The sequence below is a fragment of the Larimichthys crocea genome, chromosome VI, assembly GCF_000972845.2.
Source record: "Larimichthys crocea isolate SSNF chromosome VI, L_crocea_2.0, whole genome shotgun sequence".
Taxonomy (NCBI): Eukaryota; Metazoa; Chordata; class Actinopteri; family Sciaenidae; genus Larimichthys; species Larimichthys crocea.
Window position 1 is genome coordinate 22,408,232 of NC_040016.1, and position 18,166 is coordinate 22,426,397.

At 42.7% G+C, this 18,166-nt stretch overlaps 1 protein-coding gene across 1 annotated transcript in view; it reads left to right on the forward strand.

Moving 5' to 3' along the window:
- Positions 1 to 18,166, forward strand: part of myo6a (myosin VIa) — a 100,679-nt gene that overhangs the window by 56,041 nt on the left and 26,472 nt on the right. The window contains 9 exon segments of the mRNA XM_027279238.1: positions 398 to 470; positions 2,521 to 2,648; positions 3,271 to 3,366; positions 3,576 to 3,746; positions 9,190 to 9,228; positions 9,470 to 9,563; positions 14,111 to 14,241; positions 14,341 to 14,418; positions 16,213 to 16,342. Of these exon segments, the coding sequence (XP_027135039.1) occupies positions 398 to 470; positions 2,521 to 2,648; positions 3,271 to 3,366; positions 3,576 to 3,746; positions 9,190 to 9,228; positions 9,470 to 9,563; positions 14,111 to 14,241; positions 14,341 to 14,418; positions 16,213 to 16,342 (940 nt within the window).

Here is an 18,166-nt window from a genome sequence, read left to right on the forward strand (position 1 = left end):
TTGGAAACGTAATCAGCTGATCGGCCTGCAGAGTTTCAGCCATATTTGTTTGAACTGGAGCAACATTAAAGGGAAGTTTAAAAGATATTTTGGACGTTCAAAGTCACAAATGTTCAGTTTCTCATTCGACCTTCAAACTCCTCGTTTAAGTACGGACATCTTGGCGCCCAAACATCTTTTTTAGCAACATTCGGCATGAAAGCTGCGACCTTAAGACACTCATTTCACACGACAGTGTAATAGCAGAAAAGCCTGGTCTAAGTGCCATTTGTGAGAGAGCTCGAACGCCCTCCAGGCAGAACCACGGTGCCGTCCCCCGTCCTCATTAAGACGGATGCCGTACACGCTGCAAATATCGTTATGGATCCTCATTAGAGATATCTCGTTTGCATTCCAGGAGCAAGAGCTGTACCAGAAGGAGGGTCTCGGAGTCAACGAGGTCCACTATGTCGACAATCAGGACTGCATAGGTATGAAGACGTCACTCATCGTTCTGCACTCGTGACCGTGCATTCAGAGCAGCTCGTGTTTGTGCCGTTGAGTTCACAGTGTTCCTCAGCAAAGATGATGAATATTTATCTTTTCTATAACTGATGTATTTACCCATAGGTGGAACGTGATGTACATAATAAGTGATGCAAAGAGAACACAGTCTGTGTACACTCACCCTTAACTAAACAAAATGCAGTTTGGCGTCAACAGTTCAAATATCCAGATGGTGGATTCAGAACAACGAACGAATCAACTTTCTGCAGTTAATAAAACCTTGGAACTCGATATCCAGTTGTGGGACTTGTTGATGTTACTTTGTGACTTGACTTAGGAGTTTTATGTCTTTAGGACATTTTGGTCTTGACTTGCAACTTTCCGTTTTTTGTTGTGGGACTTGAAGTTCTTAACTTGTGGCTTTCCTGTCTTTCCTGTGTTGCCTTGTATCTTGTAGGTTTTGACTCGTAGGTATTGAATAGTGAGCTCTGACTGGATTCTCGGACTTCACAGCCAGGACATTAGATTCACTTTTACTGACTTTGCCTCTGTTTGTGCACTGCATTATGGATTTGCTCAGCTCTAATGTTGTTTCAGATAAACTATTCCTGAGTCTGTGCCTGAGTTTTTGGATGGCTGCTGCTGCCGTTGTTGTGCTTGGTGGTATTTATGATTGTACTTTTCTTGTTCAGGGGCTATACAGGAGGAAGCAGCTGTGTTTACGAGCCACCAACGGCAGCATGCTGCTCATTATTGGCATTAATGCGCTGCTGGCTCCGAGCCCTCACTTTTGTGAGAGCTGCCTCGCCACAGTTTGACCTCTGAGCCGCTGTGCTGTTTCATGAACAGACAAAGTAAAGAGGCAGAGTGATGAAGCCCCAGAGCATGTGAACTCCTGTCCTGACTGAAATGTGTCTTCATTACTCCATAAACAGGGAGGGAGATGGATGTGAGGTGATTAGAGGTGAAGGAGGTTAATTATGCTTTTTGCTGACGTCCAGCTCTGTAAAGCAGCATCAATATTAGATGCTTAACTACAGCCAGCTGGAGGGAGGCTGCAGCCGGGCCTGTTTATAATGAGCTCTGTTCACTGGCTCCAAACTGTAGATTACTAAAATGTGTTTGTTTGTTATGTAGTTTCTGTTTGTGTGGCGTGAAAACAGCAGCTACACAAGAACCAGACGACATTAAAATCACACTTGACGTAGCAGAAAATTAAATCTGTGCAGACAGTTGATTCATGGCTGCATGAAGACAAAGTAGAAATTAAAACAAACATTAGAAACTGGTGGAAAATCTCATAAACAGAAGTTTACAAAACACATTTGTCAAAGCCTGAGAAGGGACCACGTCTTGTCCTTTAGCTCATGGAGTGTGGTTCAGAAAAGTTGACTCAGTTTTGTTCCTGTCTTGTTTCTTGTGACTGGGAGTAGGTGGAGGGGGTGGACGGAGGGATGAAGGGCTCGATGAAAGGATGTTTCTGGCTGCTGGTCAGAGCTGAATCCTTCGGGGCTCCTCTGGCCTCGGTTAGTGAGTGAGAGTCTGCAGCTCTTCATGTCGGTCCATATCAGAAAGTCTAGAGTGAATCGCTGTCCGCAGTTTCATCACAGGCATGTTGTTACTGTGGCAAAGACCTTTTTACTTTACTAAATTAAAGGAGAGCTCATAAATATCTAACATGTCTTATATCGATGTGAACTGACGGCGTAGAGAACCCTGCAGACTCAGTTCGTCCGTGTTTGGCAAACTTGTATCACGTTTGATTCGACAATCTTTTAACCAAAGGTGAAGCCACAGTGCAGTTGTAGTGGTGGTACTGCAGCTGTTTTGGTACTAAGACATTCTCTGCATCACCTTTGTAATCAGATCCGGTCAAGGAGAAACTGTGATCTGCTCACATTGAATTTTAATTCAAATTTTAATTGACTACATCACCCCTCGTTGATTTAATTGTCCCATTGCACAGTGGCCTCAGGTAATCCAAGGCTGCTTCATTAACGGTGTCCTTGCTTCTCATGCTTTCTTTCTTTCCAGACCTCGTGGAGGCGAAGCTGGTCGGCATCCTGGACATCCTGGACGAAGAGAACCGACTACCTCAACCCAGTGACCAGCACTTTACTGACACCGTTCACAACAAACACAAGGACCACTTCCGCCTCACCGTGAGTGATTCTGAACCGGTGTAACTGATTTGCTCAAATGTCTAAAATACTTTTAAAAGAACATAAATTGGTCGTATATAGCGGCGTGTCATCAGCATAGCTACGGACACAGATTTCTCCTGACGCCTCTGACAAGGGGTGTCGTCATTATATCGTGAAAGTTGTTACAATTAAATGAATGCCGTAGTTTCTTTGTGTATTTATACACGAGTCTTCAGTATCCTGTATCACATTTAGTTTGGTGTTACTTTAACCAGACATGGCTCGATCGCAGTTTGATCTTTATGAAATAACCCTTTAATTCTAATTCTCTGATTATGGCTGTTACTACAACTGTATCTTTTAATAAAAGGAACGATATGTTTGTTTACATGTTAACGACGTGTTAATAATGTCTTATAATCAGATTTAAGGACTCATATTCAGCCCAGTACAATAAGTTTGAGTAAAGAATGATGTGGTGTAGCTGACGGTTAAACGCTGACTCTGAACGTTCATTTCCAGCCCAGGAACAGGAACTCTGCTGAGTCTCAGTGTTTTATTATATATGTGCACATGTAATTAACTGTGTGTGTGTGTGTGTGTGTGTGTGTGTGTGTGTGTGTGTGTGTGTGTGTGTCAGGTGCCCAGGAAGTCTAAGCTGGCCGTCCACAGGAACGTGAGGGATGATGAAGGATTCATTGTCAGACACTTTGCAGGAGCTGTGTGCTACGAGACGGTACGTCCACAAAAAAATATATATAATTCACATTGATTTCTTTTTGATCACTGGAATACACTAATTAGAGCCTTTTAACATGAAAGCAAGTGAACATTCAAATATTTAGGAAGCCCAAGTTGATCTGAGTACATTTTAAATTCACCAATAAAGTTTGCCTTTGATTTGAGGCTGAAAACATGTTTCGAATTCTGTTTTCGATTCGCCAGACCAAGTTCGTGGAGAAGAACAACGACGCCCTGCACATGTCTCTCGAGTGTCTGGTCAGCGAGTCCAAGGACCGCTTTGTCCGCGAACTCTTTGAAAACTCCAACAACAGCAAAGACGTTGAAGCAGAAGGCGGAAAACTCAGCTTCATCAGCGTCGGCAACAAGTTTAAGGTGAGACGGAGAAAAAAAGTTCATCCCAGACTCATTTTAGCTCTCCTTGTTTTGAAGTGACGCTAACTCCAGTTTACTCCAGTTTAGTTTTACCTTAAAGCATGAATCATTACGAAGTTATCCATGACACTTCTAAAAGCTTTAATTAAAGTCGTGTTCAGACCTTGTCCCTTCAGATATGTCTTAATGTCCCGCCTGAGCCTCCAATGACGTAACCTCCTGTAAAGAACAAATAAAGTCACAAACAAATTTCCCTGAAGTCGATCTCGTCTTATAAAATTAATGCAAAATAATAAAGAACGGACTTGCCTCACAAGGGCTCATTATGTGTTTCTGTAAAGTAGACTTTTGCTACAACACCTGGTGTCCCATATTTTATTTTTAATCGTGCAAACATGCCAGAAAAAAAACACAAGGACCAGCATGAACTTCAGGACACAAAATCTGCATTCTGCAAAGTCAGATCAGATTGTTGCACCTTCCCTTGCCAAAAAAAAACTGCACTGATGACAGCGACTTATCAAAGTATCATCACCGAAGCGACAATGATTTACGGAGGCTCAGAAACGCTACACGCAGCAGCTTTACGAGCTGGACTGGTTTTGGCCGCCTCTCATGAATATAGATCTGACTCTTTGGTCCAATAAGTACAACTTAAAGATGCACAAATGTTGAGTTCCTGAGTTACATTTGTAGAACGGAGCAGCTCCTCTTTTGTCAGCTTTAGTCATGGATGGAGGGATTTTTACTCCCCTCCATTGTGACTCATCCAGCTCAGTGTCTCACCTTGATATGTGCTCTAATGTGTCACCTCACCAAAGGCAAGGTGAGCCAAACACCACAGCGCTTAGCTCCACTCAATCAAAAGAGCACATAACCCGAGGGAGCGACGGTGTGCAGAACAGGACGGGCAGCGGGGGAAATGTTTTCTGGATTTCACGGGAACGCCGGCGGCTTTGATGTACAAACATCGGATCCTTTCATGCATACAGAGACGTGATTTGTATGCGCCATACGATGCAGACCCTGGCTGAGACTGAGACCATCACTATCGATCACAGAAGTGTTAGATCCTTCATCAGTGATGCAGGAGCTTCTCCATTCACGAAAACACAGCGTTGTGTCTTGATAGTCAGTTTGTCTGTGGCCAGAGAGGAGGATGGCATTTAACAATCAAGTCCCAGCAGATTCAACATTGCTGCCTCATGGCCTGCATCGTGAGCGCAGGAGAACCATCCACACATCATACATGTCCTATTTCTAAGAAAAGCTGGTTAACCTTTAAGTCATCATCTTTGATTTTGTTATTGAAGTAATCTAGTCAAATTTTAAAAAGTAATTTAAATGTAAATTAGCTCTAGTCATAGGGAAAATTGAGACGCAGTTCTGAGACTGGTTTAAACCAATGCCATGTGTCACATGGTTAGAAATATCACCAGGTTTTTGCAGCGTGCATTGCTAATTGTTTTCATGGCATTTAGTTTATGTCGTCCAGATGGTTGGAGATTTCCCCGCTGACTGAAGGTAGTTGCTTGAACAAACCTAACATTTTTCAGGGACACACCTTACCGTAAACAGTGCTCTCCTTCCATTCTTGACCATAGTTCAAGCAGAAGACTTCTCTTGAACCGACTCTCCTAAGGATCTTTTTCCACCCCACTAAAGCTGGAAGATCCTCAGTCTATTGAGTGAAGCATTGTGAGTCGAGTGATGCATCACATTAGAAGATGTGAGGCCATCAAGTCTCTGGTTGGGATGACGATCCTTCTTCAGACGGTCCATCAGGTAAACTTGATTAGATAGTGGTACCAGTCCCATGAGGCAATGCGGCGGCCCGTTGTTTTGGACGGTTGATCGAGATTTTGAAGGCAATCTGCGACCTTGACCCACTTTAGTGTGATTTCTGCAGTTATGCCCCAACGAACCACACCAGGAGGTGAAACCTGTCAGGTTTCAACACAGCACGTCCAAATAAACTATGAATACACCCTTTGACACAGTGTTTTCATGAAATGGATGTTATGAACGTCCAAGGTATCGCAAATTTGATGATCTTTAGTCCAGAAGTTCATTTACAAACAGACTGACAAAGTATGGATCGTAATCATGAGTAGATGATGACAATAGGAAGTTGACTGGATTGCCTGAAGGTGTATTTGGACTTTGACACCAACTAAATTGAGTTCTTTTCACCTGAGAGTTTTCCTCCTCATGGCATGTGTTCTCTGCCTGCTCTGCCCCGGTTCCCCTCTCTCTATCCGAGCTATGATTAAGGTTCAAAAGGTGTAGCGAAAGATCCAAACAGACAGACGGGAACAGAGCTTTGGGCGTGGAGGAGAACGGGGACGGTGAAAATGAGCAGTGATAAATCTGAGTCTGTCGAGGTGATTGGAGACGCTGCCTTCTGGCTGGAGTGACGGAGGGGAATAGTGAGCCGTGGAGGGCCTGTAGGTTTTCATTATAACCAGACAGCGTAGGTTTGTCCCAATTCAGGGACCGCATGCTTCATAACAAGGGTGTCGTGTTACGATCCAGACGGCTGATAAGTCGACCCTCTTTATCCTGAATGTGAAAGACAAAACCAACTGATTCACCGCTTGGTCCGTCCTTATTGAATCATCAGATAGCACCTGAACATATTTATATTTATGAAGAGTTAATCACTGGAAAGTGGATCAGATGAACAGGGAGGATGGAGATAAATCAGTATGCCAGGCTTCATTTATACGTCACAATTCATACTAAAGGCTGTTTCACACAAAGGACGGGAAACAAGTCGGCCATTAACTCAGCTATTTGTTCTTTTCAGCAGCCGGGCTGTGACAGATAACAAGAGGTTATGTTTGTGATAATACGTATCTGCAACTGAAATATTTCCAGAGATAGATTCAGAAAGACTGGCAGACTTTTGCTGCTAAAAATGTTTTCCATTAACCTCCTTCATGAGTTGAAGACATCATCACTCAGTTGATCACCAGTCCGAATGAGCAATCTGATTGGTCAGCTTGATGTTTAGACTTGCTACAAATAAGTCCACTGGAAATCAACTTTATTAAAGTAATACATCTGAATATACAACTTCAGCTTTCTTTAATGAATATTCAGTTCAGTGAGCTCAGAGAAAATGTTGTTTTTGCAGACTAAAGGTGGACTAATCTGGACTGAAGAGGAATATTTGGTTAGATAAAAACATGTTGTTCATTTTGTCTCCATCGACCTTCAATACATTCTGACTTTTGGACTTCTTAGAAATGTTTGGATCATCCTCCATCAGCTGTGCCAGTGAGTCGCTGAAGTTCAAATCTGCCAGCAGATCAAGACTAAACTAACAAAGCAGTTTAGAGTTTATATGTGAGTGTTTATTCAGTTTGGGAAACTCCACGATCTCCATGAGCTGTGACGGGACTAGAAAGGTCATTACTAAGGCTCGTGCTTTAACATCATTATCTTCGAGCCAGTGTGCGTCACGTAATCTTGAAATACCGAAAGTGTCTTTGAACTTTGAACGTGGTATTTGCTTCTGTATGACTTGTCCTGGCAGCCAATCACACTACATCAGAGTAACACAAAAATGTACAAACTGTTTAGTCGGCAGCATCACTGGATCATTAATTTTTGTGTTAAATTTTCTCTCAGTATCGTTGTAACATCACTGTGGTTACAACAGCTAAATGACTCAGATGTGATTATGTAGTCAGATTACAAATGAGGACACTGTTGTTATGCCAACAGCTGCTAGCCGCCGCCGCATGTCTCTACAATCTGCTTTGTTTGTCTTCACTGCTCGCTGCTCTGTCGTTCCATTATTCACCCTAATTAGTATACAATCATTAACATTTACATATATTTACATTCACATAATGAAGATGCTCCTCACGTCCGCCGTCACTTGATTAATGCATCAGCAACAACACTGTAAGTGACCGATAATGAGGAGAGACTGGGAGAGGAACGTGGTGACCAGTTATTGATGATTCATCAATAATTGAGATTTTCTTTTGTAGCAGCTTTTTTAAAGATAATTTATGATGTGAAAAGAAAATAATGAAGAAAATTTCAAATGCAGACAAAACCTCATGAGAAACTCCACCCGAGTGGCCCTCCAAGCTGAGCAAAACAAACACTTTGAAAAGATGTCTATGATGCAAATTTATAAAAGCTTTGCTGGTTTTCCAAGCGAGTCCCGTCAAAATAAAAAGAATGGGTCCATGCAAAGTAAGAGGTTTTCTCATTCTTGCTAATGCATACCAAATTAAAAGGCTTTTCTTCACCAAAGCTTTGATTCCTCACTTTTCCACCTCAGCAACATCCTCAGCCACAAACTGAAGCTCAACAGTCTTGGATTAATCGTTGTTTCTTGTTCCAGACAGGAATACAATAACCCGTTGAGACTCTGCCAGAGCAAAAAAAAAAAAAAGAAGAAGAGAGAATTAGTCTTTTTGTAGCTGTGCCAGTGAAGTTATGCATCATTAAAGATCAGGAGATTTCGACCTGGACTTCTATATCTGATCTGCAGCTGAGAACAAACCGCTGACTGTCTGAGAGAAATCGATCGTATCTATGAGAGTAACAGAGTTAACCTCTTTATAGTAAAGACTGTTTGAGTCCGACCTAAAAATGGTGACTTGAAGATTTGGTTCCTGTGTTGGTGTCGTCATTTCTTCTTTCAAAGTGAAACTTTAAACAACTTCTGGTCGTAAAGACGAGGCAAGAAGTGAGACACCCATCAAAGTGGAAGGGTTAGTTAGCTGTGGTCAGGAATACTTATTGAACTTTTTAAAAGCAAAAAATATCAGTTGTGATGTCCTTCCACTGGTGCTCCGGTACTTGTTGCGCCCTCATCTTCTGGTTTTCTTATTGAAGGATTGATTATCTCGTGAACTTACTCGAGATTTTGTTCAAAGTTGCAGCACATTTGGGTGGAGACATGGCTTCTTCACTTCCCCAGCAAGTTACCGCCACCTATTGGTCACTCTTGGCGAGATTGATGCGAGTCTCTAATGAAGGCAAAAGCTTTACGCGCAAAAATAGGAGTAAGTTTGAGAAATGAGGAGACAAACCTTCATCAGGATGAACTTTAGAGTCGCTTCTTTTCTTTTTCTTCCTTTTGTTTGTTCAGTCTGAGAACATAAAAGCACATAAAATTCTAAGTGTGCGATAAAACTAACCCAAGAAAGAGCCATTCTGGGACAGTACAGTGTTGGACGAGGTGAAGAAATGTTCCGTTTTATACTTGGCCAATAAAACTAAAGTGGTGTTAGAGATCCCACTCAGAGCTCATGGGACAGACATCACAAGCTAATGGCTTCGAATGGAGCCAGAAAATAACTGTATGGTATGTTTGTGTTTGTATACGGACACAATAAAGTGATTGAAACGAATCAGAGAAACAAACTTTGTGAACTTTTGTTTGTTAAACACTCATTCGTCTTTCTTCCTGCAGATGCAGCTGAATATTCTTCTGGACAAGCTCCGCAGCACGGTCAGTGTTTCTTCTTCTCTCTTTATAACGTAATGATTTCCTGCCACAGCTGCAGTAAAGATCAGATCAGCTCTGTTCATCTCACCAGAGACAAACACCTTCAGTTTCTCTGCTCCATGAGGGGCTCAGAGCATCAAGTCCTCAGTCAGACTGTGATGGATGATTCAGCCTGTGGTTTCTCTTCGTATTGATGTCTGTACTCTCGCACTCTCTCCGTGTTATGTCGCCTTCACTCCTGCAGGGCTCCAGCTTCATCCGCTGCATTAAGCCCAACCTGAAGATGATCAGCCACCAGTTTGAAGGCGCTCAGATCCTCTCCCAGCTGCAGTGCTCCGGTCAGTTCGACTGTCTTTATCAGTCTTTATGTTTTTACCTGAAGTCCTGATGTCACTTCTTCAACTCAATGATAACAGATCATCCTGGACTGCTGATAATTTATTCTAAAGTGGTTTTTATTCTGGTTTCATGATGTTATTCTTTGAAGCTTAGAGACGTGTAAATGTGGAGAGATGGTGGCGTGATGGGCAGGGAGCACTTAAGGGTTTGTGCCTTGCTCAGGGGCACCTCAGCTACCAGTCCATACTGTAGTCCATGCTGGACTTAAATCAGCCATCCTCCGGTTCTGTACAGACTGAGCTCCTGCCACGACACCTTTGATATTTAGTGACGTGATAATGTGTAAAACGACATTTCTTCTCTGGGTTTAAGTGAAAATGGAAGAGTGTGACGTCTTTATGGTGCTGATCTGAGGTTATGAGACAGAGAAGGAACCCGCATACAGTATTCATTGTTGGTTTCTCCCTTATTGGTGACATTCACCAACAATCTCTCTTTTTTAATTCAGTTCAGTTTTATTTATAAAGCCAAATCATGACACTTTCCATACAGAGCAGGTCTAGACCGACTGTAGTCTTGCCGCTGTCGCCAAGTGCTTACTCATGCTGAAATTAATGATGCCTGTCTGCCTCTTTGTACGGCGTCCACGTTGTTGTACAGTCTGGCACAATAATGACAAAAATGCCACTTTTTTCATGCGTCAGCGGACTAATTTGTCAAATCTCTTTAGGATAGCATAGAGATGCATAGCAGCAGCGACAATAATAGAAATGTGAGTAATCATAATGATAGTAGCAGGACTGTGTGTTCCACGATTCATGACAACCTGCGAGACGAGAAAGCAGAAAAACTTCAGGGAAGAAGCAACACATGAATGTGTTCAGATGGAGAGAAGAGATGAGCTCAGTGCGTCATGTGATGGTTCAGGACTCACCTGAGCCTCCAACACAACACAAACAAGATCACAACATACTGTTGACGATGTTCAAGGGCTGGCTCTGTACTTATTTATGTTCTTACAAATGTCAGTGTGAGGTGAGCAGAACCTGAAAGTTCACGACTCGCTTCAGTTCTGCGTTGGCACCAAAGAAATCTTTATTGTCCACCTGTGTCTCTGCTGAGGTGTTAAGAACTTTGTAAACGCTACTGACTTCAAATGACTTTTTAATAATCTTCCAGTTTAGTGTGTTTAACACGTCTGCCATCGGCGCGTGTTTCTTTCTTCACAGTTTTTCAGTGAAATTCAAGTTTTCTGTGCGGCATCTTCACTGGTAAAAAAAATATATATAACTGAATAAATATAAAATGTCAAGAAACCTCTTTAAAGACAGGTAAAGCCCCAAGGGCAAACAGAGGCACAGAACACACCGGCAGTGACTCACCGCCCGAAACATTTACTAACAGACGTCTAGTTTGTGAAACGTACCTTCAGGAAGTTTACCAAAAAAAAACATTTTTACAAACTAACTTTTACAGAAAAATACCCAAAGTTCAGATTAATTAACTTTACAAACAATCTCAACTCAAGTCTGACTCTTTCACTCGTCCTGGAGCTTCTTCAGCGGCAGTGATGCAGCATCCAGAGTCCTTTATTTCCCGTTTCCTGTGTTAGAAAACTTGATTCCTGTCTTTGAATCCTCCACTGAGACTTTAAGATTATTTTCTTAAACTGTACCGATCCTTAAAACAAAACGGAAAACTCTCTGTGCTCTTCCCCTTCTGTGGTTTGGGAGAAAAGAAATTATGAGCTCGGCTTTAATAAGAGAGTCTGATTTTGCTTCCGTCGACACAAACTCAGCGATGGCCTGCTCTGATAGCGCAGCCCGGCCAGCTCTTCATCACTTTTATTGGACAGGGAATGAAAGCGTTGATAGTTTGGATTAGACGAGGGAGTCCTCTGTGTACCAGCACAACACGGTTCGATCCAAAATAGATGTTCATCATCCAAAAAGGCCTAAACCAACAATATGGAAACAAATTATTGAAAAGGAGTAGTAGGTAATGAACTGAAAACACTTTTATTCAGGTATTGAATAATACATGTGCTGCTATCCAAAAGGGATGTTTCTGTTTTTGGACATGAACAATAAAGAATATTTTCTTTCTCCATATGGACTCCTCGAGGTTTGAAAACCTTAATTTACTTCAATCTCCTCCAACTGGGAAGTTGGAACAAACGATTCAAACGATTTCCAGCCCTGGTCCCCAAATCTCAGCACTGATGTTGGTGAATCCAAATGATGGCCCAAACAATGATAATAAGACCCAGGATTTATGCAGTATTTCAATTTCACAAGACAACAAACAGGAAGAAAGACGTAGGTTTAATCGGATGCTGAGACAGGACTGGATTCTTTGACCGGAGAAAGCACAGATTGGCTTAGAGGGCTTAAGGAAATCAGTGACATATTGAAGCTGTGTAATACCTTGTAAGTTAGAAGTAGGACTTAGTAACCATTAAGTGGTTTCACAGGGAACCAGCAGAGGGGGACTAATGCTGGGATAAAATGTTCAGAAACTTTGGTTCACATGGCTCACTTGGCTTGAATAAGTTGAATAATTTTCGCAGTGAAGCTTAAGGTTTTTTTTTTAAACAAAAGCATGGACCTGGTTTGAGTGCTGAACTCCTCAGCAGGGCTCCGGGGTGATCGTGCCTTGATGTAATTGTAATTGTTGAGGAAGATATCGCGGGTGGAGATGACACAAAGATTGTTTTATCCTTCGGGAAACTGTGCTGTAATTACAAGTTGGAGGTCTATGAGTTATGTGCAGCTCGGGGGTTTATAATCAGGGTTTTACTTTTCTCTGAATACACTATAGGAGAGTGGTTTTCTAATGGGTTTAAGAGAAAGTTGTGATGTTTCAGTGGAATAAAGGGCTTTGAACTTTTCCTCTCGACAATAGTTTTTAGCCTTGTTAGAGATGTGGCTCTGTTGGCATGAAATGCCACGAGATATTGAATTCTAATGAGTCTCGTTATCTCCTAACCTTCCACCAACAAGTCAACACTCGACAGAATATCTCTTATTACTGAATTTCTGTCAGCGCACGCAAAGATGAACATGAAGCATAACTGGGTTGAGTTGCTGGGTTGTTTTTGCAGTCTGGACGTAAGTTGGAGCTAAAAATTACCACAGAGCAGGCGGGTGACAGCTCAGACTCAAAACTTTCTGGAGACTTGTACTTATGTTGATTCTCATACAAACTCAAACACTATTCTCCCGCTGTCTCTCTCCGAATGTTGATGTTTAGTTTCAGTTGAGAGTCAAAGTCTTCCAGGATCAGGCCGTTAATTTGGCACAGAACTGTAAAACTCAAAATATACAGCAAGTTCCTCATTGTTATACCTCATTGTTCCTAATTGTTACCTCATCATTATACCTCATTGTTCCTCATTGTTACCTCATCGTTATACCTCATTATTCCTCATTGTTACCTCATCGTTATACCTCATTGTTCCTCATAGTTACCTCATGCTCTGTGACTTTAATGACTACATAAATCTCTCTGATCAGTGTATTAAATGTTGTGCAGGGGATTGACAACCATAGAAACATTAGATGTAAAAGGACTTCTGAAGTAACCTAATGACGGTTACAAACTCTCCCGCAAGTGCAGTTCATTTACACTAAATGGCAATTGGCAACATCTGCCTGCTATGAGAGCGCTCTGAAAATTAGCCCTTTGATGTCAGCTTTCAAAGCGAACTGTGATGACTAATAATGCTTCAAAAAGGCCAAAGCGCCCGCATTTACAGGGGGTCCACATAAACAAATCAATTTAATATGTCAAGGGGAACAGTCTGGAGAGCGATGGCAGCATAAACAGACAGACGGCACTGACGAAGAGGGAAAATATGACAAAGTGACCAATGATGCTAATTGACATGCAACCTGCTGATGCCTCAGATTGTTAGCAGGGTTTTGTTTTAAATGTAAAGACCTTCATGCAAAGTGCATCATTGGATCTGTGACGTATGCTTGAGTTTAATATTCACCAGTCCACCACTTTGGCCTCGACTGAAATCTCTTGTAATTCATTGTCCTCAGAGGGTGCATCTTAAAGCTAAAAGCGTTTTTGGTTCTTTGTGAATTGTTTCATCAATTACCAGCTGAAATGTCATGACATTTGATGCACACATTCATGTCCCCTTCAGGATGATAAAGGATCTGCTGAAGGAATGCCACCCCCAAAGGTCTCAGCTGTACTTACAGTTGTACTTGTGTTTAATGTTAACACGTCACACAACAAGAAGATCAGGAACTATCTGATCAAATAATAAATTAACTAAACACGATTATGAATCTGAAAAGATGACTTGGCTTTTGGGTAATTGGAGATTCGATACGCAGCCTAAAGTTGTTTGTCTTCCATATTCAAGTAAATTAAACCACTGGTTGCCAACCTGGGGTTACTCACTCGAGTTTACTCAATGATATAAAGGGTTCCTGATGGAAAACGCTGAATTAAACTGACCTGACTAAACGAACTTGAACTTCTTGTCCAATGAAATTCTCTTTCTGTGTCCGCCCTCTTTCTCCTGTAGGTATGGTGTCAGTCCTGGATCTGATGCAGGGCGGCTTCCCCTCCAGGGCTCCCTTCCATGAACTCTACAACATGTACCAGAAGTACATGCCTCCAAAACTCACCCGGCTCGACCCCCGCCTCTTCTGCAAGGTTGGTCCTTTGTACCTTCAGCGCTGGCCCTTGATCTGAGCTTTTATTATCGCGGCTTCATTTCCACGTTTATCAGCGCTCTCCATGTTTGTGTTGCAGGCTTTGTTCAAAGCTCTGGGATTGGACGAGAACGACTACAAGTTCGGCTTGACCAGAGTGTTTTTCCGGCCCGGGAAGGTAAGACCTCTATTCCCTGCTCGCTCCAGCTAATAAAGGTATTGTTCCTCGAAAGAAAGACAATAGATTCAGAGGCAAAGCGCATTAGTCATTTTGGCTGCTGAGGTGAGGTGAGATGAGGTTTTTCCGGAGCCAGCAGATGGGATTTTTTATTCCTCCACCAGATGAATAATTCATAACATTTGGGTTGGACATGTGGTTTCCAGGGGGGGTGCAGGGCTTTGTGGAGCTGCATACGTTTGTACACAGTGTGCAGGACGGACCGTAAGTCTGACACTGTAGATTTAGCTTCCAGGAATAAATAAACACTTCTGTCCTCTGTTGGCTGAACTCGGATGCTTTCATTACTCTTCTTCACGTCCCTGCGGAGGCGTCCGGGATGTAATGTTTGCTCTGAAAGACAAACTCAACATCACACGGTACTTGTAATTGTGTAAGCCTGCGAGGAACCAAAGGTGTTTGAGCTTCAGTAAATTTGATATGCCTGGAAAAGTTTTAGGCTTTTCACTAGTGCATCATACCTGCATTTATCCAGAAATACCCAGAACCACAGCCCGAGTGTCAGAAGAAATTAACACAGGCAGCTCGGAGGCTTTCAAACAAACTACACCTCAAACTCGAGGGTCATCGGATGGACAGCCCTGCACTCACAAGTTTTCAGAAAACAAACTCAGACAGCGTGTAGAAAATAATAATGTGAATTCGGCAGCTCGTTCCATTATTAAAGCAGCAGCAGCAGACGGTCAAGGTTTGGAAATCAGAGGTTTCCAGAGGACGCGTTTACAACACAACGAATCCGCTGCAGCGTCACACTGAGCAGACTGAAGTGTTGGAAGTATTCAGCAGCACTCGTGGTCTTTGACTTTGTTATGAAATAAGCAGAGACTACATTCACTGTCGCTCAGATTAATATACACGTCTATACTTCTGTCTATACAGGGTTTTTGCAGGATGTCGACATTATTCCAAAATATTAACCCAATATCATGAGCAGGGTCTGTTAATATTTGAAGATATACACTGAACCCGATGCATCTATTCTCTTTATATATCATCTCTTCACTGAAAATAAACGATGAGATCGCTCGAATGTAATTTAAAATAATTTCCTGTAATGTTGGAAATGATGTTAAATAGAGTAAACAAAGGTACGACGAATGATGCTGCAATCGTGGCTCCAAAAGTGGAAATACCAGGAGGAGACGTGTAGATCAAGTCCGCAGTGAATAATCTTATTACCAGGAATAAACCTGCGTTCAGACCCTCAATTCGAATTACCCACGTAACCTGGTTTTATCTGCGCTGAGTCTTTTCTTCTTCTTTGCTTCACTCGGATCAGTCTGATTGAAGTTGACACGTGAAGTCTTGAGGCTGTCAAACGTCCCACAGATTCAAGCGTCGGGGTGAGATGAACGTCTCATTCAGGAAATCATGATCGATTACGTCGCAGTTTATGAATCTGCGTGGTGAAATAATCCGAGCAGCGGTGGAGGATGGATGCGGCTTCGCTCGCTGCTCCGTACGTTTCCTCTCAGACGTGATTATCATCATTCAGCGCCGCACACTAAGAGTGCGAGATGATTTTATAAATGTCCTCTTGAACCTACAGAGCCATTACAAATCAAACGTATCATTTCTGTCACGTCCTGATGCCCCAGTGTTAACTCTGTGCCTCGTAAACGTCATTCTGATGTTTTACAAACGTTATTTAGTGTTTCTCAGGTTGTAGAAGACAAACGTTGTCTTTTACTGCTTGATCTCAGCTCTGACCACGCGCCTCTCACCTCTGTTCAGTTTGCAGAGTTTGACCAGATCATGAAATCGGACCCGGATCACCTGGCAGAGCTGGTGAAGAAGGTCAACAAGTGGCTCATCCACAGCCGCTGGAAGAAGGTCCAGTGGTGCGCTCTGTCCGTCATCAAATGTAAGCAGCTTCTGTTCTGAAAGATCATCATTCATTAGATTTGAGTCATTTTTACATGGACAGTCCATGTTTGCATTCAGTTTTGTTGAGCCGAGATGAGCTGGGGGACCTTGTTTCCAGAAATAAACCTGCCAGCAGAGTCTGTGTTGGTGCAGGACGAGGCAAAAATCTGTTATCGGAAATAATAAAACTTCCAATAAGAGCTCTGCATGTCAACATCTCGGTGCATCATGCAGAGAGAGCAATGACAAGAAGCTCCAAACGTCGCTTGAGGCGATGACGCTGTGCGCCTCGCTACAAGCTGCAGTACCGACATTTGAGCCCAGCATGTGCTGAAACTCACAGTGTCGGTGTTCAGAACCAGACCTCCACAGAGAAGATTAATATGAGAGCCGTCATCACCTGCTTCCCAGAAATATTAGTATAATATTAGTATTACACAACCTCGTCCTTAAACTTGAACAGCCGTCCTTTCAGTACACTCCCCGCTTCTTGTCTTCAGTGTCGTTCAGTCGAGCATGTTGGAAATCCGACCATGCAAACAAGAAATGGATCAGTATGCACAGATGGCTCGCTAAAATACCCAGGGGCCTCGTGGAGGGGGCAGAGTACAACAGCAAAACAAACCATGGGCGGCGTGTCTGCAGCAGAGACACACTGCAGTTAATAATGTGAGGCTGAGCTTCTGTGTCTGCTGCCTCGTGTTCAGCACTGCAGCTTCTATCATAACACCTCTCCAGTAGCTTCATCTCTCTTTTCTCTTCCTCGTCATGTTCATCTTATCTCCGCCTGCTTTGTTTTCATCGATCGGATAGAAAATGAGCTGATCAGAATCATCGCACCTCGTTGGAAAGGTTTACAATGTTTCAGCGACAGCAGCTGTGTGTGTTCAGTAAATGCAAAGTTATTAATGCACTTCTGTTACTGATGTTATCGATCTTCCAGCTCTCCCTCCCTGTTCATTTTTTTTCACTCTCACTCTTTAATTTTCTCACTTCAATTCAATTCCAGCTTTGCTTCATCGTTTCCAAAGACTCAGGAAGGAGTGGAATTGATTCAGGAGTAATGTAAAGAAGTCGAGAAATTGTGCAAAGTTCACCGTATTCACTGCAAATGAAATAAAGTCTGCAAGAATACAGAACGTCAACGGAGGTGACAGGATGTGTTTTATAATGTGAAAGTTAGTAAAGTAAACTCAGAGGCAGAAACTCCTGCGGGCAGCTTTGGTAGAGCAGTACACTCGTGGGACCTGGTCTGGTTTTTAGGACGCATCAGGCGCTGCGGTGAATCGCTGCAGGGTTGTCCGGCGGTGTGTGTCTGTGTGTGTGTGTGTGTGTGTGTGTGTGTGTGTGTGTGTGTGTGTGTGGGGTAACTGCTGTGAAACAATCAGGAAATAACTTTTTATTTAGCTGATGAGCCAGATTTATCGAGGCCGACACTCGCTCACTCTCATTCGCTGTCTGAGTCTCCAACCTCTGCTCTCTCTCTCTGCATGCAAAACAAATGAAACTTCTTCATGTTTCTATTTTGCAGCGTAAATTTCAGCCAGACTCACATTTAGAAGCTGCTTCATGAAATAAACAAAGTCAGAACACGACAGGTCGAGTGTCGGAGTTTAGATCAGGGCAGCATTGTCACTGTATCAACATCTGCACAGGTAGGATGTGCCTTTGGCTGAGCAGCAGTGGAGAAACACTGTCAGATAAAAGTCGCCGGTCTCAGAGAATGAGTCCGGACCCGGACCACGGTCCGCCTATTAGTGACCTGGCCTGGTTGCAGACTGTCTTGTAGTTTGGCTTCTCTTGTTTGGAGAGAAACATTTTG